Source organism: Coenobita brevimanus, chromosome 46, assembly GCF_032717465.1.
Source record: "Coenobita brevimanus isolate Jiangsu-jjx chromosome 46, ASM3271746v2, whole genome shotgun sequence".
Lineage (NCBI taxonomy): Eukaryota > Metazoa > Arthropoda > Malacostraca > Decapoda > Coenobitidae > Coenobita > Coenobita brevimanus.
Window position 1 is genome coordinate 7,990,858 of NC_136999.1, and position 25,816 is coordinate 8,016,673.

The window sequence follows — 25,816 nt, forward strand, 5'->3', positions numbered from 1 at the left end:
AAATCATAACGAAAAACCTTGAATGCGCGAGTTTACCCCACAAAACACGAGGTAGAGGCAAAAAGTGGCTTAGAAACGCCATTTTCCATCAGTACGCGATCCCCCCCCCACACAATGCGCCAATAGTGACCTAGAGGCTCATGGGGAAGGTGCTCAAGAGGAGTCTACAATAAGATATCGCCAATAACAGCTTCAATAATAATGTTTTCGGCAATAACAGTAAGTTAGAATAGATACCCAGTTTCTAAATAATGATATTTATTTCGTGAATACCAAGTTGTTATACTGCCAATACGTCCATAACAAGATGAGGAATGAAACAAACAAGCAAGAAGAGATGAAGGAAAAATTGCCGAAAATGTGAGCAGTAGCAAGGAGGAGAGGGAGGATCCTCCCCTCACCACCTCCCCTGACTCGCCCACCGCCGTCCTCCACTGCCCCACCTGACTCACCAGCCACCTCCCTCTCCACCTTCACAGCCCCACCTGGCTCACCTGCTTCACCTGGCATACCTGCAACCCCCACCATAATGACTGTTGCTGCATTCTGGAAGAAATGTAACATTCAACAGGCCGTAAATTTCTTCGTCAAAGCCTGGAATAATACAACATTGGCAACCGTTAAACAAGCGTGGTGCGGCCGGGGTGGTGGCGGGGGCACTGTAAGTGCGTTGCCGCGCCTCAGAACCCCTGTTGTTTAAGTCCATCAGGCCTGTTGTCTACTGTTGTTAAGGTGACTGCCCATATTTTTGTTATTGCAGCTATATCTGTAGTACAATGTCTGAAAAATTTGACCTTTTTTATGTCTCTAAGGGCCAAAAAATGTCCAGGTATTAGGGGGTACCGCCAATATGTAATTTTTCCCATAAGATTATGTATTCCCAGTACGCGAATTCCCAGTGCACGAGGTTGTGGACCGCCCAATCTCTCACGCACTGTGCGAGCCTACTGTACTACTTGAACCAATCTTAAATTGATATATACATGCATTCATAAAAAAGAACACCATGTTTCTGCTTAAGGAATCCTGTATTGGAGTTGGTAATGGTAGAGCTGAGGTTTTCTGTGGGCTGGAAAATAAGCCATGTGCTAAAAGCAACTGAATACTTCCCAGCAGTTGCTGGAAGCTGATAAGAAAAAAGAAATCTAAAGTATATAATAAGATTTGTAACAATACAAGAGTCTCATCTTGGACTTTGACTACCCTGTCGACTCACTGACACACACACACACATATATATATACTATATATATATATATATATATATATATATATATATATATATATATATATATATATATATATATATGTATATATATATATATATATGGAGCTTCTGTGGTACAGTGGTAAAGTGTGCATTTTCATACATTGAAGGATAAAGGTTTGCGCCCTGCCAGGGTAATAAACTTTGGGAGCGTTCTTCAGGCCACATACTGCATTGGCGGACACAAGGGGTGCTGTGGTTGAACCAGTGTCGCATACTATAAAGTATGCTTGCACCCAGTCGGCTTGCCTGGGCTGATTACACTTGGTTCACAGACTACACACATATCCAAAGCCACTCCAACACTACAGTTACACTTACAAGCACTTTTCACCCTGCATACAATCTCTGCTAGACAGCCTAAGCCACTTGGTAGAGATACATTGGCTGTATCGTCCCCACTTCGGCTGGGATAGGCCGGTCCTGCAGTGGACACAAAAGCGGCTGATGAGATGAGATGAGATGAGATGAGAATATATATATATATATGTATATATGTAGTTTATTCGTGCTGTCGGCAGACAATTGTATTAAGTTTAGGAAGGACCAATAGTAGTAAAGGGATGAACAAGAACTGTACAGTACAGTATCTAACTCCTGTAATTCAAAAGTCTATCGAGATGTATAAAATCATGTAGAAGTAGTAAGAATAATATGCAAAATTTGTCCTCACGGTGAAGGCATTAATTTGTCAATACTGTACGTGAAGTGCTAAGGCATTTCCCCTTGTCTTTCTGTATTAGTAGTATTAGTACCATCCATCCCTCTTTCAGTCCTTTATTTCCCTACTAGGAGTTTATGAATGTGGGGTGAGGCTACTGATGCTGTACCTCATACGATTCACTGAACCATTATATAGTATCACCAGTTTTTGCATATTTTCCTATGCCCGTTTACTAATTTTTGCCTTACCGTCAGTATCGGCTAATCAGATACGGATGGAAGAAGCAATACGCCAATTATTCAATATTTCTGCCATTGTTTAATGTGATTCTATGTGAAAGAATGTTATTTGACACTGTTTTGCAGCATACTAAAAAACAGTTGTCCTTAAAACAATTTAAGGTTCAGAATGATAAGTGTGTGAGTGGGAAAGGAGAGAAAAAAAATAAAACTTTATGCCCAAAGCAGTGAGTTGAAAGGAAGGCCTACTGTGCTGGTGGTTTGTAAGTGTGGTGGCCGTGTGAGTTTATGTATGCAGATGGTGTACTTACACGCAGTTGACATAAGTACGAACTGCCTGCAGCTGTTAGTTTTACATTCTTATTCATCATCATCATCATCAGACCTCCTTTCCCACCCTAGGGCGGGATGAGTAGCAGCGTCCAGACAGCCAGAGTTTCCCCAGTTCATTGGGCCATGCGTCCATTCACTCATCATTCAAGGCCACGGAATCCTGGCTCCATCCAGTTGGCCAAAAGGTTTCACCAAGTACTGTAGCTTCATATATACCTATTCGATAGAGTCAGTCCGAATGCTGTCACGTTAAAAATGGATGCCAAATCCCTGGTCATGCGCTTCGCACAAAATTCATCCAGCCAGCATTATCTCTTGTCAGTCCCTTAGTCTCATCAACCTCCATACCTCTCGTCCTCACATACTTATCCACCATAGCTCTCCACATTCTTCTTGGCTTACCTCACCTCCTCTCTCCATCCAATTCACTCAGATATACCTTTTTCACCATTCTGTTGTCATCCTTTCTCTCCACATGACCATTCCATCTCATTTCTCTTGATTCTGGTGTCCACAAACTTCATCGCTTCACATCTTTCACAAGTAATACTATTCTGTATCCTATCCACTCTCCACACTCAACATACCATCCTTAACAGTCCCATCTCCACCGTTCATACTCATGACTTATCATTTCCATGACACTAACACTCCTCCATGTCAGCATTGTGCTACTGCATCACCGAAGCCTTTGTTTTATATTAAGGCCTTCATAGTACTTGCTACTTGCCTTCCTTGTGTTACTCTACTTTCCACTTCTTTTGCACATTTTCCTCTCTTTTCTGTCACTGTACCTAGGTATTTGAACTCTCACCAATTCCAGTCTCTCTCCATTCACCGTACCTTCACACTGGAGTCACCTTCTCTCTCAATAACCATCACTTCACTGTTTTCTTCATGTACTCCCTAGGCACGATGCTCACAGACACCTACAGTATTCTGCACTAGTCAACGAAGCTCTTGTCCAGTATTTGCAAGTAATACTGCATCATCAACATATATCAGATCTGAGATATTCCGTCCATCACAATTCATTACCAGTGCCATCCCTCTCTCCATTACTTGTGTTTCTACTTTTCTCATCATCCCATCCATATATATATTAAACAACCATGGAGACATCACACAACCTTGTTGCACGCCTGCATTGATCATGAACAATTTACCCTTAAACATGCTTCACTACCATCATGAAAACATTTAACGGCATCTAGTTTGCCATCTACACCATACATAATAATAATAATAATAATAATAATCTGGCCTTTTGTTTCTCAAAAGCGCCAGTTCTTCCTTTTAGGAATTCACTAGTGCTCGACACACATACATTATTTTTACAATTACAAGAAATGTGACATTTCTTGTATATAATACAAGCTACATCATATATACATGAAAGTGGCAATAATTAAACCCCATAATCATCCGTCATAGTACCTCTCTCCAGGTCATAGCATTTTGAAAAAAGAAAGGCTTTCAGCTGTCTCTTAAAGGATTCAACAGTAGAGAGTTGTCTTATGGACAATGACAATCTGTTATATAATCTAGGGGCTCTATATGCAAAAGAACGATCAGAGAAAGATGACTGGTGAATGGCTCCTGGCTCATCAAGACGCAAGGAATCATTTTCACTGCATAACATCACACCCGGGCGTGTCGATGGGAGTTTTAACAATTCAGCAAGATACTTGGGTTCACCAAACTTAAGAACCTTGAATGTAATAAGACACAGTTTAAATTCAATTCTAGCCTTTACTGGTAACCAATGCAACTCAATCAGAAACGGGGTAGTTGAGGTTCTCGGGGGGAGACCAAAGATAAGCCGTGCCGCCCTGTTCAACACAGACTGAACTTTTGTTAGTATATTATTTGGAAGACCAACCCACAGTGAATTACAATAATCAACACGAGACAAGACCACTGCATGGACCAATGTTAAGAGGCACCGTCTATTCAGGAATCTTCTCACAGAGTACAGACTTCTGATATGCAAGTTACACCCTCTTACATTTTCATTCATTCATTGCCAGACGCCATGTATCCCAACCGGGGTGGCCAAGGGCTTAAGAGTTAATTGTTTTACAGGGAGGGGCACTAATCCTCCACCAACCCCACTTGATACGTAGGGATGCCAACAGCATCTGGTGTTCCCAGGCGGTCACCCATCCAAGTACTAACCAGACCCAACGTTGCTTACAACCTGATTAATATGTTCTTTGTAATTTAACTTAGAATTAAAATAAACACCCAGATTTCAAACAGAACTGACTGGATGCAGCTGTGACATGCCAATGTTCAAAGCCAGGGCATTGTCAGTGTCATCATCCCTTCTGTTTCCTCTGATGATGATGATCTCAGTTTTACCATCATTCAGCTTAAGTTTCCTCTTAGCCATCCAAATCTTAATAGCAGACATTAGAGATTCAAACTTTGTCTTAGTATCGTTGATATCAGACATCTTAACATAGAGCTGGGTGTCATCAACATAAAAATGATAGGACACATCATGAGCATCAAGTAGAGACGATAAACTACTTGTGTAGATAGTAAATAGAATTGGACCCAAAACTGATCCTTGAGGGACTCCAAATAGAAGAGGAGCAGAATCAGAGCTAGCGTAATCAACAACCACTCTCTGAGATCTGTCCGACAGATACGACTTAAGGAGCAAAAGGGCACTATCACGAACGCTGTAAAAATACAGATCATCCAACAATAGTTTATGATCTACTGTATCAAAAGCTGCAGACAGATCCAACAGAACTAGGAGAGAGGACATCCCACTACAAGTGTTTGCCACCAAGTCACTCTGAATCCTTGTTAGTGCAGTTTCAGTTGAATGGTATTTTCTGTATGCTTATTGAACAACAGGAGCAACTCTGTTGTGTTCCAGTAGTGGTAAGAGTTGATCGAGTATGGCCCGCTCAATAATCTTGGATAAAAAAGACAGGTTAGAGACGTGACGATAATATATCATGCTTTCGACATCAAGGCCAGGTTTCTTAATTAGGGGCCTAAGCAAAGCACATTTCTCAGACTGCACAAAATTACTTTCTAAGAAGCATCTATTTATTATGTTGCAGATAAAGTCTGCAGCATGCTCATACACATCAGGCAGTTGTGACATGTTACATGGATCGAGTGAGCAAAATGTTTTATTAAGTTCTCTGATGTAACATTTGACTTTGTTTACATCCAGCAGATGAAATGTTGAAAGCAAATGATCCCCGGTGCACTGTGGCTGGCAGTCAACTGAGTACGCTTCACTTGGAGAACTGCTGTCTAAATCACTTCTTATGCGAGATATCTTACTAGTAAAAAATGAAGCAAAATCAGAAGCCAATTGGGCTTTCCACAGTCCTTCTCTGTCTACTTTGTCGTATGCTTTTTCCAGATCCATATATGCCATAAACTCCTAATAGTCCATCGTACAAGCCTTCTCCATTCTCTGTCACACTGCAAATATTTGATCCACACATCCTCTGCCACCCCTAAAGCCAAACTGTTCATCATTCACTAGGCCTTCTGATATGTCTGTTACTTTCTTTATAATAATTCGTCCATTTACCTTCTCTACAACACTCAATAGACTTATGCTACAATAATTCTTGCACTCACTTCATTCCTTCCTCATATCCTTTGACTAATGCAAGAAAGCCTTGGTTTAATCATGCTTGTTCTAATGCTGTCCGCAACAAGGAGAGGGCCTATAAAAGGTACCAGCGACATACCACCCCTGAATCACATCATTTTTTCGTTTCTGCCTGGAATCGTGCTAAGTCTGTTCTTTGCTCTGCTGAAAATAATTTCTTCCGTAGTAAATGCTCCCAACTCTCCAACTCGAATTCTTCCCGCTTCTTCTGGCACCTTGCCAAAAACCTTTTTAACAACTTTACCTCATCATCCTTCCCTCCTCATTTCTACTCTAATGGTTCTGTTGCTATTTCTTCTAATGATAAAGCAGATCTCTTCGCTCAGACTTTCTCCTCCGGTTCCACCTTAGTCGATTTCGGTGCTTTTCGTCCATCACTTCCCCCCTCTGACTTCCTCATGGCTGACATTAAAATTTCCTCAGCTGATGTATTTTCTTCCATCACAGGCCTCAGTACTAACAAGGCATATGTACCTGATGGAGTCCCTCCTGTTGTTCTCAAGAACCGTGCCTAGGCAAACTCTTTCGTCAGTGTCCATCAACTTGTACCTCTCCTTCTTGCTGGAAGTTTGCTCTCAATCAGCTAGTCCCAAAGAAGGGTGACCATTCCCAGCCCTCTATCTATTGTCCAATTGCTTTAACATCCTGTATCTCAAAAGTTTTTGAGTCAGTTCTTAATCGAAAAATTTTAAAGCATCTTTCTTATTACAACCTTCTTTCTGACCGTCAGCATGGGTTCCATCAGGGACGCTCCACTGGCGATCTTCTCACCTACCTTCCAGACACTTGGTCATCCTCCTTTCGGAACTTTGGCGAAAGCTTTGCCATTGCATTTGACATCTCAAAGGCTTTCGATCGAGTCTGGCATAAATCTTTAACTTCCAAATTGCCCTCTTATGGTTTCTATCCTTCTGTTTGTGCCTTCATCTCTAGCTTCCTTTCTGGTTGTTCTATAGCCGCTGTTGTAGACGGCCATCGTTCTTCTCCTAGACCTGTCAGTAGTGGTGTTCCTCAGGGCTCTGTCGTATCACCAACTCTCTTCCTTTTATTCATCAATGACCTTCTGAGCTGTATATCAAACCTTATCCACTCGTACGCTGATGACTCCACTCTTCACCTTTCCATTCGGTTCCCACAACGTCCTTCTCAGCAGTTACTTCAACAAACAAGGGATGAGGCTATGGCACACCTAATGTCTGACTTGGCTTGTATCTCTGACTTGGGTAAAAAATAATCTTGTTGTTTTTAATGCATCGAAGACTCAGTTCTTACACCTATGAATCCGACAAAATCTTCCAGAGGTGTACACACTAATGGTTAATAATATTCAGCTTAATCCTGCAACATCCTTGAACATGCTTGGGGTTTCATTCACTTGGGACATATCTTGGAAAGATCATATTACATCTCCTTTAAAATCTGCTCCCAAGAGATTAGATGTGCTAAGCCGTCTCCGTTCTTCCTTTACCCCTGCACAATTGTTGACTCTGTACACGGGTTTTATCCGCCCCTGTGTGGAGTACAACTTGCATGTGTGGGGAGGTTCCCCACACACAGCCTTTCTCAATAGGATAGAGTCAAAGGCTTTTCATCTCATTAACTCTCCTCCTCTTACTGGCTTCCTTCAACCTCTGTCTCTTGTTTGCACTGTTGCATCTTTGTCTCTTTTCTATCGCAACTTCAATGGTCACTGCTTCTCTGAACTGTCTGCTTGCATTCCTCCACCTCTACGTTGGGCGAGTAACACCCGTCTAGCTGCAAACTCTCATCCCTTTTCAGTCCAACTCTCTAATGCAAGAGTTAACTGTTACTCCCAGTCCTTCATTTATGCAACAGGTCAGCTCTGGAACTGTTTCCCTCTGTCTGTATTTCCTATTTCCCACGATCTCCGGTCTTGCATCTCGAAATGATCGGATCTTGAATTTGGCTCTCTCTTGTATTTTGTTTTTCTCCTGGAAGGAACAGATATTGTGGGCTCATGGCCTTTGGTTCCTTCTTCCTGTCATAAAAAAAATAATAAAAATAAAAAAAAACTTAGTTTTGTACAGAGGTACAATCACAGCCATTTTCCACTCTACTGACTCAGTTTCACTCATCCATGCCATCTTACATATCTCCAACATGCACTTCATTCTGTTCTCTCCACTACAGCGAATCATCTCTGCATGCACCATCAACACCAGCTGCTTTCCCACTTTTCAGCCATTTCACAGCGATCTTCACATCTGCAAGCGTCACGTTTCCTGGCACTGTGTTTCTTCTTTGCACAACCCCAAAACCAGTCATGTTTACCACCACTCTGCTTTCTCTGTTCCCATTCATGAGACTTGCAGAATATTCTTTCCATCTGGTACTTCATCCCCATGCATTAATAATCTACCACTTACATTCTTCACACTTTCACACGTCTTTCCACTGTCACTTCTTCATTTCCACGCTTCTTTCCAGAATAACTTCTTATTTTCAGAGTAATTTGCATTCATTGTTCTTCTTAGATCATCATTTACCTCCTTCTTTTTCCTCTTCACTAATCTCTTTACGTGCTTCTTGCTGTCAGCGTAATCAGAACTACTTTCAGTTGAACCCCTGTCCTGTCTCCACTCTAGCAACTTCCTCTTTTCCTCCTCTGCTCACTTAACCTCTTCATCTCACCGTGCCATACCTTTCTTCTTGTTATTCTTGCCACACCACACACCACTTTAGCATTCCATACTAACCAGTCCCATTTTGCATTCCACATGTTGTCCAGATCCATTTAATTCCATTTTGCTGATTCCAACTCCTCCCCTACTTTGGCCTTGTATTCATCTGCCATTTTTTTAATCCTCAGCTTCTTGACTTTCAGTCTTTCTCCCTGACTGCTCCCCTCTCTTCTGGTCCACCTCACTCCTCTCAGCTTTATCTTGGATACCACAATCATGTGATCTGACAAACCTCCACATCGTCTATTCACTGCCCTCGTACCAACAACACGTCCCAGTGTTGATTCTCTATGAGTGCATAATCATTCAGGCTCCTTTTAACATGATCTCCATTCCCTCTGCACCATATATATATATGTGCATCTTTTTGTTTGAAGCTGGAATTACAAATGTTGATTTGGAAAAGGCCTTTGACAGAGTCCCTAGGGAGGTGGTGAAGTGGGCAATGAGAAAGCTTGGCTTGGAGGAGTGGCTGGTTAGGGTGGTTATGGCTATGTATGTGGGTGCTCACACCCAGATAAGAGTGAATGGAGATTTGAGTGATGAGTTTTCCATAAATGCTGGTGTGCATCAGGGGTCAGTTTTGAGTCCCATGTTGTTTATCATGGTACTTGAAGCCCTTTCACTTGTCTTTAGAAACGGACTCCCGTGGGAGTTGTTGTATGCTGATGATTTGGTGTTGATTGCAGAGAGCGAAAGGGAGTGGAGGAAAGGTTTAGGAAGTGGAGAGATGGTATGGGACACAAGGGCTTAAGAGTAAATGCAGATAAAACAAAAGTGATGATATCTAGGGTTGGTGGCGGTGCTGTCAAAGACGAGGGAGAGTGGCTATGAGCAGTTTGCCACAAGGGCCTGGGAAGTAATTCCATCTCGTGCGGTGTTTGTGATAAATGGGTGCATAAGAGATGTAGTGGTATCAGAGGTAGACTGTGAGATAATGCTGATTTTATGTGAACAGCATGTCGGGGAGAGCAGGTGGAGATTGTCAGGCATGAAAGGATTGAACTTGCTGGCAAATCTCTTGAGTATGTAGAAGAGTTTTGTTATTTGGTAGACATGTTGTGTGCTGGAGGTGGGGCAGGAGCTAGCTCTGTGGCTAGGGTGAGAAGTGGTTGGAAGAAGTTCAGGGAGCTCTTGCCTCTCCTGACATTGAGAGGACTCTCCCTACGTGCTAAGGGGTCTTTGTATGCAGCATGTGTTAGGAGTGTAATGCTGTATGGTAGTGAGACCTGGGCAGTGAAAGAGGAGGATATTCGTCAGCTCAGACGTACAGAAATGACAATCATTAGGTGGATGACAATGATTAGGTGGATGTGTAGTGCATCCCTGCGTCCAAGGTCTTGGGGGGGCTGGGTTTACAATGGAAGAGTTGAGAGGTAGGATGGGACTGGAGTGTATTGGTGTTGTGATGAGGAGATGTAGATTGAGATGGTTTGGACATGTGGAGAGGATGGGGGATGATAATTGGGTGAGGAAGGTGAGAAGTGTTAATATTGGGGGTGGGGTTAGGAGGGGTAGACTGAAAAAGAAATGGGACGGGGTCATTAAGTATGACCTCATGGTTAAGGGACTGAACAGGGAGGCTGCAATGGATCGTGCAGCATAGAGAGCCGCCACTGGGTGACCAAGGCCGACGCATGCAAGCACGTTGGAGCCTTTAAAAATGAAACAATAAAGCTGTTAGACCAGATAATGAAGGAAGTGGAAAGAGTTCTAGAAGGTATGATTTGAGAAAAAGTTAATATTGATGAGATACAGTTTGGGTTTATGCCAGGCAAAGGGACCACTGATGCCGTATTCATTTTTTTTTTTTTTTTTTCCAGAATGGAGGAAGGAAAACAAATGAATAAAAAATAATCCATACACCAGATTACAGGTGTCCTCTGTTCATATAATATCTGTAACAGTTAGACTTGAACAGCTGTGGGTTGAAATTTGGAGGGAAACAACTCTGGGGAAGTGAGTTCCAGAGAGATGCAATTTGGGGAAAGAAAGAATTCTGATAGGCAGAAGTCCTGTAATATGGCTGAGTGACATTCCATTCATGAGCACTACCAGATGCCTGTATAGCATGAGGGAAGGCATGGAGAGGTGGCACCATGGACGCAACTTCGTCTGAACATTTGTCTTAAAAATATCTGTAAAATAATGCAAGGGAGGCAACATTCCTTCTTACTTGCAGGGGAGGTAGTTTATTTGTAATGGCAGGGTTGTTAATAATTCTAACAGCTTTGTTCTGAATTTTGTCTAGTTTTAATGCAACCTCTCCACATCCATTCCACAAGGGTGTGCAATATTCAAGCTGAGAGCGCACATGGCTCATATAAATTATAGCTAACTTCTCATCAGTGAAGAAGTTACGAACTTTGTACAATAATCCAAGTGTTTTTGAGGCGGTTTTAGCAAGTGATCTAACATGAGAGGTCAAGCTGAGGGCATTGTTAAGTGAATCGCCAAGAATTTCAATACTTTTGGAGATGGGAATATTAGTAGCACTGAAGGTAATATACGAATCTGGCAATATCTGTCTATTAGTAAATTGTATATATTTAGTTTTACTAGCATTAAATGAGACAAGGTTGTTTTGTCCCCATTCACTGATCGTAGATAGGTCTTGATTTATGGAGATGGCTGTACTGAGTTGAGAGGCAGAGATATTAGACTTTGTAAATGGGTGTCTGAGTGTGAATGAACTGTGTAGTGCTGACTCATCTGCGTATGAGTGGATGGGATTGTGGGTGACAGATAAGACAACATTAATATGAACCAGGAATAGGGTTGGCACCAGAACTGATCCCTGCGGCACACCGGCGATAATTGAGTGAAAATTGAAATATACATCATCTACTTTTGCTCTTATTTTCCTGTCAGTAAGATATGAAGATATCAAAGGTTCAAAAGATGTTAGTCCATAGCAAGGGAGTTTGGGCAGCAGGGAACGGTGCCATACTCTGTAGAAAGCTTTAGAAATATCAAGGGCTACTGCATGAGTTTCTCCATGTAGAGCAATTTATTGCTGGATGGTATGAGTTAAGAGATTGAATATATGAATGGTGGATCTTTCATGGCGAAAACCGTATTGTCTATCACTAATTAAGTTGTTGGATTCAGGATGCTAATCCAACAACTTAATTAGTTCGACAACTTCAGGAAAAATATGTTGGAAAGAAAAGGGAACTGTACTTTGTTTTTGTTGATTTGGAGAAGGCCTTTGACGGAGTACCTAAAGAGGTGGTGAGCTGAGCAGTGAGAAAGCTGGGGATCGAGAGTGGCTGGTTAGAGTCGTTGTGGCCATGTACTCATATGTGGGTGCTCACCTCCAGGTAAGGGTGACTTTAGATTTGAGTGAAGAGTTTTCCATGAATGTTGGTGTGCATCAGGGGTCAGTCTTGAGCCCCTTGTTGTTTATCATGATACTTGAAACCCTCTCAAGTGACTTCAGAGATGGATTACCGTGGGAGATGTTTTATGCTGATGATCTGGTGTTTGTTGCAGAGAATGAAAAGGAGGTGGAGGAAAGATTTAAGAAGTGGAAAGATGGTATGGGGCACAAGGGCTTAAGAGTAAATGCAGATCAAACAAAAGTGCTGGTATCTAAGGCTGGGGGTGGTATTGTACTGTCAAAGAAGAGGGAGAGTGGCCACGTGAAATTTGTCACAAGGGTGTGGGAAGTAATTCTATCTTGTGCAGTGTTTGTGACAAATGGATGCATAAGAGATGTAGTGGTATTGGAGGTAGACAGTGAGATAATGCTGATTTCATGTGTGGGGTGTTGGGGAGGCCATGTGAATATTGCCAGGCATGAAAGGATTGAACTTGCTGCACCTCTCAGGATTGAACACAGCATTGAGGCTGAGTCAGGTAGGTATAGGAAGTGGGTCATGTGGGTGGGCTTGGGTCATGGAATCCTAGCAGCAGCTGACAAAAGCACAGTGCATGGGTTGTAAACAAGCTTAGTTATCTGAAAATCTGACACCTAAATGCACCCACTTTGTTTCATCTATGCAGTTGAGTGATTACTGAATAACAAATGGACAAATTAAATGCCTGTGTTATAGTAAGATCGTAACTTCCCTCTGTTTTAACCCCTAGGCTGCGGTGACCTTGAACATTTCCTCTGTCCATGGTGTGGGAAAACTGTTTGAAGAAAATTGTTTTCATCATGTGTTTTGACCGACTTATACCTAACCAAACATGATAACATTTTATTCAGACAAAGTTTACACTCCATACTGACAATTTGCAACTCGCCCATCAAGCATAAACATGCAGTAGGTGCAAAAAAGGACCAACAAAATTAACAAAATTTCATGTGGTTCCTCTGTAATGCATGACTTAGTCTACCTATCGGCATTTCCGGAATGCCAGCTGCAGCCGAGGGGTTAAATCGCATATTAACCCATCTGCAGCCGAGGGGTTAAATTGCATCTCAGTTGTACTTTCTACATATTACAATATTCTGGTGTAAATATCCTCTGTGTTTTAATTCAAGCATTTTATCCATTAAGACAGTAAATACAATGTGGAAAACAGTCATCATTGCAGCCTAAAAAAGTGGAGAAATACTGTAAATGCTAGAAGACTTAAAAGAGTCTAGGATCATTGGGTAAAGCAAATGTTTATTTGCAGGCTTAGATATACAGAAATGACAATGATTAGGTGAATGGAAGGCCTGGAGTGGCCAGGTTTATGATGGAAGAGGTAAAGAGGAAGCATGAGACTGGAGTGTATAGGTGTTGTGATGAGATGTACTGTAGATTGAGATGGTTTGGGCATGTGGAGAGGATGAAGGACGACAGGTGGGTGCAGAAAGCGAGAAATATAAACCTACGGGATAGGGTTGTGTGAGGCAGACCATAAAATACCTGGGACAAGGTCATAGTGTGTGATCTCAGGGATAAGGGACTGAAGAGGGAAGCTGCCAGAGATCAAGCAGCATGGACAGCCACCATTAGGTGACCAAGGCAGATGCATGCAAGCATGTTGGAGTGTTTGTAATTGAAACGAACGAAATGAAATGTTACTCCTCTGATTGCAAGATGATTCCAATTATTGGATAATTTTTCCCTTCTGATAACAATATTGATATTAATCAGATTTTGCTTGCTGATTTACAGCACTAAGGGCTGTTCAGTCCAGGCATTTGAAGCAAGTGATCAGTTGCTTGCCTTTGTGTACCTATGCCAATATCATTAATGGTTTTTGGTTTGATGTTTTATTTTTGTCTTTTTCCATTATATTGGTTTATTTTAGTGCTTAATTGTATTGTAAGCTGACAAAGAGCTCTAACCCCTTTTAGCTCAGTTCATGACCAAGTGTAGTCAAAATGGAGGGTTGGTATGACTAGAAACAAAGGAGACTCATTTCTATCTCATGAATGAGGCTCGTTGATTTTTGCAGCCACAACCAAGTGCAGGTATTCAAGGTATGTGAATGGCCCAGTTCCATCACATAGAACATATCAACTGCAGTTTGCCTCTCATCGTCCCAGGTTAGCGTGGATATGGTGTCAAATCGAATGGTGAGGGAGGTGGTCTCTGCTCTGCTAACTTCTGGTCAACGCACTGCAAGGAAGGTGGGCAGTTCATCTCCACTCATGTACTACTGGCATGACAAGGGCTATCTCGGTGCTGCACATGGCCTGGTTGGCATAGTCTTCATGTTACTTCAGGTAAGGGCATCATTGTGTTTATAATAACCGTAGTGCTTTATTTTATTATTTATTTATTTATTGTTTTCTCTCTTCCTTCCATCTTTCCTTCCATCCTCTTCTGTCTTTCTTTCCTTCATTCTTTTCTCTTCTTTCTGTCTACGGGTGACTCTACACTGAGTGACAAGCCAAATGGTTTCCTGTACGCCAGGAAACCATTTACTATGCTGAGTGGTAACCATATAACCAAATTCTTGCACCTGGTGGCTGGGTAATTTAGATGCTCCACTTGGAATGAGCCTGTGAAGGTTTATATCCAAAGGGTGGTTGGGGTTTATTGCTCACATAATGCCACTCAGGGATGAGAGAGGCTGGTCATGCGCATCTTAAATGTCAGGACCAACTTGCTTGTCCCCGGGCTTCTACCCTCCTCATGGGGCAACACATGATTAGATGATGATAGATGATTATTATTTTTTTAATGCAAGAAAGTAGAAACCAAAGCCCAGAAGTCTGCACAGTTGTTTCCTCCAAGAAAAAATAAGAACAAGATAACAGTGAACCAAATTCAAGATGTAATGCACATAATTCTCATAGTTAAGACCACTCTAGTACAGTATTTTGCTTTAGTTAAAGCCAGATGATTGTTTACTGTTGATAATAACTCCTAGGTGGCTGCAGTTTTTCATATTGATACCATTAATCCTCTCATGGTCAGAACAATTGTAGTGTTTCTTTCCAGCTAATGCCAGACAATTTTGAGAGTGAGTCATAGGGGCCTGAATGATAATACTGGTACAGTAATGTTATCCCTCTCATGGTCAGGACAATTTTAGCATTTTATTCCACCTAATGCTAGATTATTTTAATCTGCGGAAAATGACTCATAGGATCCTGGATGTTAATGCTGATACTTTAAACCCTCTGATGTCATCACCTGACACTTTACCAATAACAGCCAAAGGAGAAACACCACTCTCTGCCCCTCATGTTTCCACTCACCTTGTCTGGCAGGTGGTTCATTGCCTGGTCCATCAGTAGCACTGTGAAGTGGTTCAGCAACAAGCCTGAGTATGAAGTCGTTACCCATACTGATAATGGAGAAGATTTATTTGTCCATCATTATTACATCAAAACAGTTGGAAGAAAATACACCCATACCCCGTTATCCAGCGCATTGATAACCCACGCTTCACTAGACTGAACACAAGAAATAGATGAACATTCCCACAATCCGAACAATTTGAATGTCTGTTGCCTTGCTAGTCCAACATCCCGCATCTCCCTAGGGTTGAGGCTCTCCTGGTCCTCCCATCCTCCCTCCAGCCCCTCTTTTCTCCCCCCCTCTGTCCCTTATCCACCCCCACCACATTCAGCACTGCCAGGCATGTCTCCCTCCCTCTCCCCCTGCCTTCCCCCACCCCTGGTTGTCTCCCTCTCCATCCCCCCACCCTCCCCGACCCCCACTTGTCTCCTGTGTGTGTGTGTGTGTGTGTGTGTGTGTGTGTGTGTGTGTGTGTTCTTACCATACCATATTGTTCTTACCTAATTGTATCTTTACAGGAATGAGCGAAGCTCATACTGCCCCATGTATTAAACCATTTTTATTGTACATATCCTTAAATTTATGAATAGTTTTGGAACACAGTATTTCATTCAGTAGTGCATTCCAGTGATCAACTGCCCTCTTTGGGAAACTGAACTTCCTTACGTCCTTGTCACGTCCCTTTTTTGCGCAGTTTTTTGCGGTGTCCTCTTGCTGGTGCCTCCCTATAGGGTATACTCATTAATATCTATTTTTTCTTCCCAGAGATGCATGCATATAGCATATTCGTGTCTTCTCTTTTCCTTCTCTCTTGTAGTGTTGGTAGGTTCAGTTTTTCTAGTCTCTCTTCATAGCTTAGATCCTTTAAGTTTGGTACCCATCTTGTAGTAGCCCTTTGTACTTTTTCAGTCTTATCTATGTGTTTTTTGAGATAAGGATTCTAGACCACTGATGCATATTCCAGGATTGGTCTGGTGAATGATGGTATTATCTTTCTCAGCTTGTCTTCATTTACATATGTAAATGCTATTTTCAGATTAGCAAGCAGTGTGAGCATGTTTCATACCGTCTCATTTATGTGGTCAGCCAGAGATAGTCTGTTATTGATAATCACTCCTAGGTCCATCTCCTTTTCTGCTATGTGTAGGGTTGAACTTCCTAAATGATGATCCCAGTCTGGTCTTTTTCCACTTTTACCAAACTTAATTACATGGCATTTGTCCACATTGAATTCCATTTGCCATTTATTGCTCCATTCATGAAGCTTATTTAATTCATCATGTAGCTCTCTGCAATAGTCTCTGTTTGTAATTTTCCTTTGTATTTTTGCATCATCAGCAAACATATTTAGATAGCTTCCACTTCCAATGTTCCTGTCTGTATCATTTTTATATTCTAAAAACATAATTGATGCCAACATTGAGCCTTGTGGAACTCCACTAGTCACTTCCTTCCATGATGAGTAATAGCCCCTTAGTACCGTTCTCATTTCCCTTTTTCTGAGAAAATCCTGCATCCAACAGAACAGATTACCTTGGATTCCTCCTTGATGGTACAGTTTCCACAAAACTCTTTGGTGCGGTACTCTGTCAAATGCTTTCTTAAAATCTAAATAAATACTGTCCACCCATCCCTATCTTGTCTGTAGTGTTTCTGCAACTCAATCATAGTAATAATAATAATAATAATAATCTGGCCTTTTGTTTCTCAAAAGCGCCAGTTCTTCCTTTTGGGAATTCACTAGCGCTCGACACACATACATTATTTTTACAATTACAAGAAATGTGACATTTCTTGTATGTAATACAAGCTACATCATATATACATGAAAGTGGCAATAATTAAACCCTATAATCATCCGTCATAGTACCTCTCTCCAGGTCATAGCATTTTGAAAAAAGAAAGTCTTTCAGCTGTCTCTTAAAGGATTCAACAGTAGAGAGTTGTCTTATGGACAATGGCAATCTGTTACAGAATCTGGGGGCTCTATATGCAAAAGAACGATCAGAGAAAGATGACTGGTGAATGGCTCCTGGCTCATCAAGACGCAAGGAATCATCTTCACTGCATAACATCACACCCGGGCGTGTCGATGGGAGTTTTAACAGTTCAGCAAGATACTTGGGTTCACCAAACTTAAGAACCTTGAATGTAATAAGACACAGTTTAAATTCAATTCTAGCCTTTACTGGTAACCAATGCAACTCAATCAGAAACGGGGTTGTTGAGGTTCTCAGGGGGAGACCAAAGATAAGCCGTGCCGCCCTGTTCAACACAGACTGAACTTTTGTTAGTATATTATTTGGAAGACCAACCCACAGTGAATTACAATAATCAACACGAGACAAGACCACTGCATGGACCAATGTTAAGAGGCACCGTTTATTCAGGAATCTTCTCACAGAGTACAAATTTCTGATATGCAAGTTACACCCTCTTACACCCTGATTAATATGTTCTTTGTAATTTAACTTAGAATTAAAATAAACACCCAGATTTCGAACAGAACTGACTGGATGCAGCTGTGACATGCCAATGTTCAAAGCCAGGGCATTGTCAGTGTCATCATCCCTTCTGTTTCCTCTGATGATGATGATCTCAGTTTTACCATCATTCAGCTTAAGTTTCCTCTTAGCCATCCAGATCTTAATATCAGACATTAGAGATTCAAACTTTGTCTTAGTATCGTTGATATCTGACATCTTAACATAGAGCTGGGTGTCATCAGCATAAAAATGATAGGACACATCATGAGCATCAAGTAGAGACGATAAACTACTTGTGTAGATAGTAAATAGAATTGGACCCAAAACTGATCCTTGAGGGACTCTAAATGGAAGAGGAGCAGAATCAGAGCTAGTGTAATCAACAACCACTCTCTGAGATCTGTCCGACAGATACGACTTAAGGAGCAAAAGGGCACTATCACGAACGCTGTAAAAATACAGATCATCCAACAATAGTTTATGATCTACTGTATCAAAAGCTGCAGACAGATCCAACAGAACTAGGAGAGAGGACATCCCACTACAAGTGTTTGCCACCAAGTCACTCTGAATCCTTGTTAGTGCAGTTTCAGTTGAATGGTATTTTCTGTATGCTGATTGAACAACAGGAGCAACTCTGTTGTGTTCCAGTAGTGGTAAGAGTTGATCGAGTATGGCCCGCTCAATAATCTTGGATAAAAAAGACAGGTTAGAGACGTGACGATAATATATCATGCTTTCGACATCAAGGCCAGGTTTCTTAATTAGGGGCTTAAGCAAAGCACGTTTCTCAGACTGCACAAAATTACTTTCTAAGAAGCATCTATTTATTATGTTGCAGATAAAGTCTGCAGCGTGCTCATACACATCAGGCAGTTGTGACATGTTACATGGATCGAGTGAGCAAAATGTTTTATTAAGTTTTCTGATGTAACATTTGACTTTGTTTACATCCAGCGGATGAAATGTTGAAAGCAAATGATCCCCGGTGCACAGTGGCTGGAAGTCAACTGAGTACGCTTCACTAGGAGAACTGCTGTCTAAATCACTTCTTATGCGAGATATCTTACTTGTAAAAAATGAAGCAAAATCAGAAGCCAATTGGGCATCAGATACAGAAGTTGGTTTAACAATTACATTCCTCCGACCAACCAAATTGTTCACAACTAGCTATCTATCTATTGCCAGATGCCTCAATCCCGTTTGGGGTGGCCACAAACAAATCGCCTCCAAGTCGCCCTGTCCCCCGCCATTTCACTGCCCTGCTTCCAACTCACACCCCCCTCTCTCATATACCTCTCCACCCCATCCCTCCATCTCATCCTTGGCCTCCCCCTCCCTCTTCCCCCCTCCACCTCACTCACATACACTCTCTTCATCAGTCTTTCACCCTCCATCCTCTCCACATGGCCAAACCACCTCAGTGTGTTCCTCATAACGCTTCCTATCACATCCACATCCACACCACAACGCTTCTTTATATGTTCACAACTGCAGACAGTTTTTTTTTTATCACCACCATATGAATCTACTTTATTTTGATAATACCTAGCCTTTTGGGCTTTTACAGTGTGAACGACTGCTCTTCTCGCAAAAACATAACACAAACGAGTTACTTCGGTCCGCTGCAAGCGCCACTTACGTTCTGCCTTTCTACGTTGTCTGCGCAAAGAATTAATGGATGGACCATACCACGGAGAATTATCACGTACAGTGATTGTTTTTACTACCTCAGGACAATAATGGTTAAAAATTGACCTGAGCTCGTTGTTGCAAATATCAACCAATTCACCAGAAGAAAGACTTGAAGAATCAATGGAGTTTAAACGTTGATCAGTTTCAAAACACATCAGCTGGCGGTCAACATTGTTGTAATTTCTGAACCCGATGACCATTTTATATGAAGGGGATTTCGGGACATCAAAACTAAGAGTGATCAGAGCATGACCAGAGATGAGGGGGTCAAATGAGTCAACCTCCACATCTGATACGCACCTGCAACCAACAGGGGACTAGATCAAGTCAAGGACATGTCCTGAGACATGAGTTGGATTACTCACATGATTGTTCTGGGTGATCAACTACAAGGAATTCTGAAGAAAATGGTTTTGACTGTGGACTGTCAACCCAATAATTGAAATCACCACAAACAAGAAGTCCTCCAGGTTTAAGAGAAAACTCTTCAAGAAACTGCCCAAACTCCTCCATAAAACCTCGATCTCTGCCCGGATGACCTGGTCGATAGACAATTGCAATTCTAATGGTATTTTCATTCATTCATTCATTGCCAGACGCCATGTATCCCAAACGAGGTGGCCAAGGGCTTAGAGTTAATTGTTTTACAGGGAGGGGCACTAATCCTCCACCAACCCCACTTGACACGTAGGGAGAACGTTATGCCAACAGCATCTGGTGTTCCCAGGCGGTCACCCATCCAAATACTAACCAGACCCAACGTTTTAAATCATCATCATTACCCTAAAATTAAAAAGTAAAAAAATCAAACACATCTATAGACAACTGAAGAGTCTGGGGTCTGTATTCTCCCTAGCACCTCTTCCTTAGTGGTTTATTTTCCAAACTACCCACTAATATCCTCTTCGTCGCTTCCTGTATCTTTTTAATGTGGATACAGATTGCATGAATCACACACAGGAATACGGTAAGGGATCAGAATTGGAAATAAACCACACCTTAATTTTTTTTTTCAAACTACCCATTAACATCCTCTTCGTCACTTCACACATCTTTGTCATGTCAAAATAGGTTGCACGAATAAAACACAAGACTATAGCAAGGGAGCACAATCGGAAATAAGCCAGTAAAGAAGCGGTGTTAGGTAAACTTCCTAACAATTCATATCCTCTTTTCTGCTTTCTATATCTTTGTCATGTCAAAATAGGTTGCACGAATAAAACACAGGAATATAGTAAGGGAGCACAATCGGAAATAAACCAGTAAGGAAGAGGTGTTAGGTAAGCTTCCAAACTACATAAGAATACATCCCTGGAAGATTTAAATTGGAATTGTGAAAAACGTACATTTCCTGACGCTAACTCTTTGGTATATTAAAAATCAACTTAAAATTACAGACGCTTACAAATATATATAAAATCATAGCTTGCCGACCCTAATATGGCTTCATTGTGACATCAGCTGCAGGAAGACTAGACATAATATATAAAAAAATACAAAAAACATTAATCAAAAAATATACAGTACAGTAGATTCAAATATTCTCTACTGGCTAATATTATGAACTACTGTTTATGAAACATTCTTAAAATATGTAAAATACTTAAATTATTATAAAAATCATGAATATATGAACCAAAATCAAGACAAATATAAAATGGCATTTTTAAATTATTTGTAACTGCTCTCAGGACAACTGCCACAAGCTTTGAAATTTAAAAATACATACAGACATTCAACACAAATATACATTAAAATATTCTTTGTTTGCTAAAATTATGAACTATTGTATGTAACAATCTTAAAATATATATAAAATGCTTAAATTACTGTAAAAATCATGAATATACAAACCTAAATCAAATACAGAACTCATATTTTAAAATAATTTGTAACTACCCTCAGGATAACTACCATGAGGTTTGAAATTTAAAAGGACAGACATTCTTCACTTAAATATAATGTGTGCTTGAATTATTATAAAATCATTAATATATATAAATGTAAATCAAATACAGAACTGGCATTTTAAAATTATTTGTAACTGCTCTCAGGATAACTGCCATGAAGGTTGAAATTTAAAAGTACAGACATTCCTCACTTAAAATTCCTTCACTGTTATTCATCCCCCTCACAACTATGTCTTTATTATTCTTGTGGCCTTTTCTTATGCTACTTATTCTTCACTACCTCCCTTCACTATATCTATTGAAGGCTGAATAAGTAGCCTGAAGTAAATTGCAAAGACATCCACCAAATAAAGAGGGGTTAACCAGTCCTTCAAACTTACTCTCATTCAAAGCTGCTCAAGATAAACGAAAAAACTGTTTTGGGGTAATAAGTGTTTTATTTTAGGCTTAGAAGTAAAAAATAAAGTAATGCCTGTATCCTTGTAAGTAATAAACAGAGACATGTGACCTACTTAAATTGGTTTGACTTAAGTAGCTATCAGCCTGCACATACATAAGTGTTCTAAATGAGGAATGGCTGTGTGAAAATACTTATATAATGTTAAAAAACGGAAAAAAACATCCGGCACTTTCACTTTCTTCGTCTAGTCCCTGGAATGAAGATAGAATGACAGGATGAGAAGGGAAAGACGCTACAAAAATACATGGTAACTAACTTAAACGAAGATTCCTGCACTGACAACGAACATGTTTGTGTGCTGCCTCATCTTATATCCTAATTTGGCCTGGGTGTACTGCAGAGTTGGCAGAGAGGTGGGGTGTTGGCAGAGGAGTGGTGGAGAGTTGGCAAAGGAGTGGTGGTGAGTTGGTAGAGGAATGGTGGGAGCTGGAGAGTTGGTAGAGGGGTGGTGGGGAGTTGGCAAAGGGGTGGTGGAGAGTTGGCAGAGGAACAGTGGAGTTGGCAGAGGAGTGGTGGCGAGTTGCAGTGTTGGCAGAGGAGTGGTGGGGAGTTGCAGAGTTGGCTGAGGAGTGGTGGGAAGTTGAGAGTTGGCAGAGCTGTGCTGGGGAGTTGGAGAGTTGTCAGAGAAATGGTGGGGAGTTGGAGAGTTGGCAGAGGAGTGGTGGGGAGTTGTTGGAGAGGTGGCAGAGGGCGTGTCTGTGGCAAATGCGGTGGTGGCGGAGGGTGTGTTTGTGGTAAATGCGGTGGTATTCTGATGGTATTCTGATGGAAATTTATTAATATTTCCATCAATTCAAATGAAGATGGGGTCAGGTCTGAGTCAGTGAGAGAAATGTTTGCAAGTGCTGCCGAGTAGATGAGTGCTACGCCTCCTCCCGGATAGTCAACAGCAGGCCTGGGAATACTAATAATAGAATGTGTCTTAGGCAAAGCATTACGAAAAATATCGATATCAGACTCGTACAACCAGGTTTCAGTCAAGCACAATATGTCAAGCTCGTGCTGATTTAGAGTTTCATTAATATAGTCTATCTTATTACGGATGGAACGAATAAGACCCATCCTTAACTGGTTCAAGAGGGATGTAGTCAGTTTTTTGAATGGTCAAAATTGGTATTTTCAATCAATCTATTCCTATGAGAAATCATAATTGGACATTCTCTACTTGATGCAAAATTTGCAACCGCCTGTGACTTTGAATTAGCATCTTGATGTCTTAAAGAGGAGCAGTTGATGCATTTGGGAGAATTTCTGTTACTACAGTCCTTAGATTTATCGGCTCCAGCACAAAAGACACATTTAGGTTCATCACTTTTCCTAGAACATCTCTCAAATGTATGACCAAAGCCTTGACAGTGATGACACTGTGTAACCCAGAATCTATCGAAAGCGCGGCATCTTGTAAGATCCACATAGATGTAATTGCCCTGTTCTACAATGGAGGATCTCACCTCTGGCGACATCTTCAAGACAGCAGTTTTGGTGTCATTCCTTGTCCTTGTGAAGAGAAGGTTGAGGGCACAACATCGATTAACGAGCATCTTAATTTTATTGTTTTTTCTCAGAATATTTGGGATGATGTCAGAGTCACCCAAGGAAGAGGAAAGGCCTGTCATGGTCATTTTAGGCAACATTTTATTTGGCTCTGCTATGCAAAAAGTGCCCTCAGAGCCAAAATGATCAATCAGCACCCCAGTTGCTTCACCCTTGGCCTCAGCTGATGGAAACTTCATTACCAGCCCACCAGCCTTGGTCCTAAGGCAGCTGTCAACCGGTACCGAGTTAAGTACGCCTCTGATGTCTTCTGGTCCCATCTGATTTGTCGGGGCACCAGCGCCACTCTCTGGTTTCCCAATCAGTACATGCTGACTATGAATGGCTTTTTTCTGGCCGTGAGCACTGATCTTAATCACGCCCCCAGGCAGATCCTCATATCCTCATAGCTTAATAGAATTGTAACACTTGATTTTCCTTTTCTAAAACTGAACTGTCTTTCTGCTATTATATTGTATTTTTCCAGATGGTTTACCCCAAATTTTTCATATCAGCTTTTCTAGTACCTTGCTTACAACACTGGTCAGGGATACTGGTCTATAGGTGAGTGGAGTCTGTCTTTTTCCTTTCTTGAATAAGGGAACAATGTTTGCTTTCTTCCAAATATCAGGTAGTTTACCTTGACTTCCTTGAATATTAAATATATTGGTCTGCTTAACTCTTCTGCACATTCATGTAGCACCCAACCTGAAATTCCATCGGGACCATTTGCTTTTCCTTTGTCTAATTTACTCAACTCTTCCTGTACCCCTTGTTCCGATAATCGTGTATCTGGTAATATGTGTGGGCATGCATATTCCTTATCATCTTTCTCAAAATTACTTTTTTCTGTAAAAACTGATTGTAAATTTTTGTTAAGAACTTTGTGAACATCTTTTTCTTATAGGTTATCCCCTCGTCCATGATGGACTGTATATCATTAACTTTGGTCTTGCTTTGGATGTGGCTGTAAAAAAGCTTTGGTTGATCACTACTTTTATTTATAATGTCTTCTTCAAACTGCCTTTGAGCTTCTCTCCATATCCTTGTATAGTCATTTCTTGCCTGTTTATAGTTGTTATATGCCCTCTCACCATTGTGTCGTCTGTATCTATTCCACAGCAAATCTCCTTTCTCTTAATTTTTTTACATTCTGTGCTAGACCACTTCTTTATCCTTATTTCAGTTTCTTTGTGCTAAGGGATATAATTCTGGATTCCTGTTTCATATAATTCACAGAATTTTCTTTTTATAGCATGTATATCTTGTCCTCTAAGCTCCTTTTCCCAATCTGTTTCTGTTAAGTACTCCTCATGGTAGTTGCCTTTTTTGTAATTTAGGCTCTTTTTATAAAGTTCATTACTGCTTACTGTATCATATGCATTCCTGAAGTTGAAATTTAATACTACATGGTCGCTTTTGCCAAGTGAAGGGTGATACATGATGTTGTCAGTGTCATTATCTTGCCTGGTAAGTATAAGATCTCGTAGTGATGGATCATCAAATCCCCTTTTTCTGGTGTTTTCCATTGTATGTTGTGTTAAGAAAAACTCCTGTACAATTTCTAGGAGCTTTTGATCCCAACAGCTTCCATAACTTCTTTCATCTAGAGTATTCCAATTTATATTTTTATTGAAATCTCCAGTAAATATAATTTTTTCAGATTTCTCTTCCATTCTATGTAGTAGGGCTCTTAAACTCTGAATTGTACTTTCTGCCAGGTCTTCATATTCGCCTCTCTGGTTTGGGTGGCATGTTAAATTTGCCACAATTATTTTCTCTTCAGATGTGTTAATCTTTAACGAGATCTGTTCAGAAGGAATCCGACTTTAGGGTCTAAAAAATTAAATAGCTATCCTGTTGAACTAGGACACTAATCTCCCTCAGTGTAGGTGACAATGCATGTAGACCAACGTTCTTTCCACTGCCTGAAACATTTTTCTGAGTTGATTTTCAGTATCTCGTGCAGGGGCCTCATTGCATTTGTCAGGATCTCTTCTCTTGTCTCAAATCGGGAACCCTTCAGCGGAGTTTTGAGCATGGGGAGTAACCAAAAGTTGCACTGAGCCATGTCTGGTGAGTGGGGAGCCTGCTGGACCTGCAGGATGTTGTGCATGGCCAAAAATTCCTTATTCAGTTGGGAAGAATGGGTAGGGGCGCTGTCATGGTGCAACTTCCAA

At 41.1% G+C, this 25,816-nt stretch overlaps 1 protein-coding gene across 1 annotated transcript in view; it reads left to right on the forward strand.

The window, feature by feature from the left end:
• The window catches only part of LOC145398758 (lanC-like protein 2), a 170,043-nt gene that overhangs the window by 103,219 nt on the left and 41,008 nt on the right, over positions 1-25,816 (forward strand). The window contains exon 6 of the mRNA XM_080271565.1: positions 14,349-14,528. Within this exon, the coding sequence (XP_080127691.1) occupies positions 14,349-14,528 (180 nt within the window). The remainder of the gene's footprint in view (positions 1-14,348; positions 14,529-25,816) is intronic.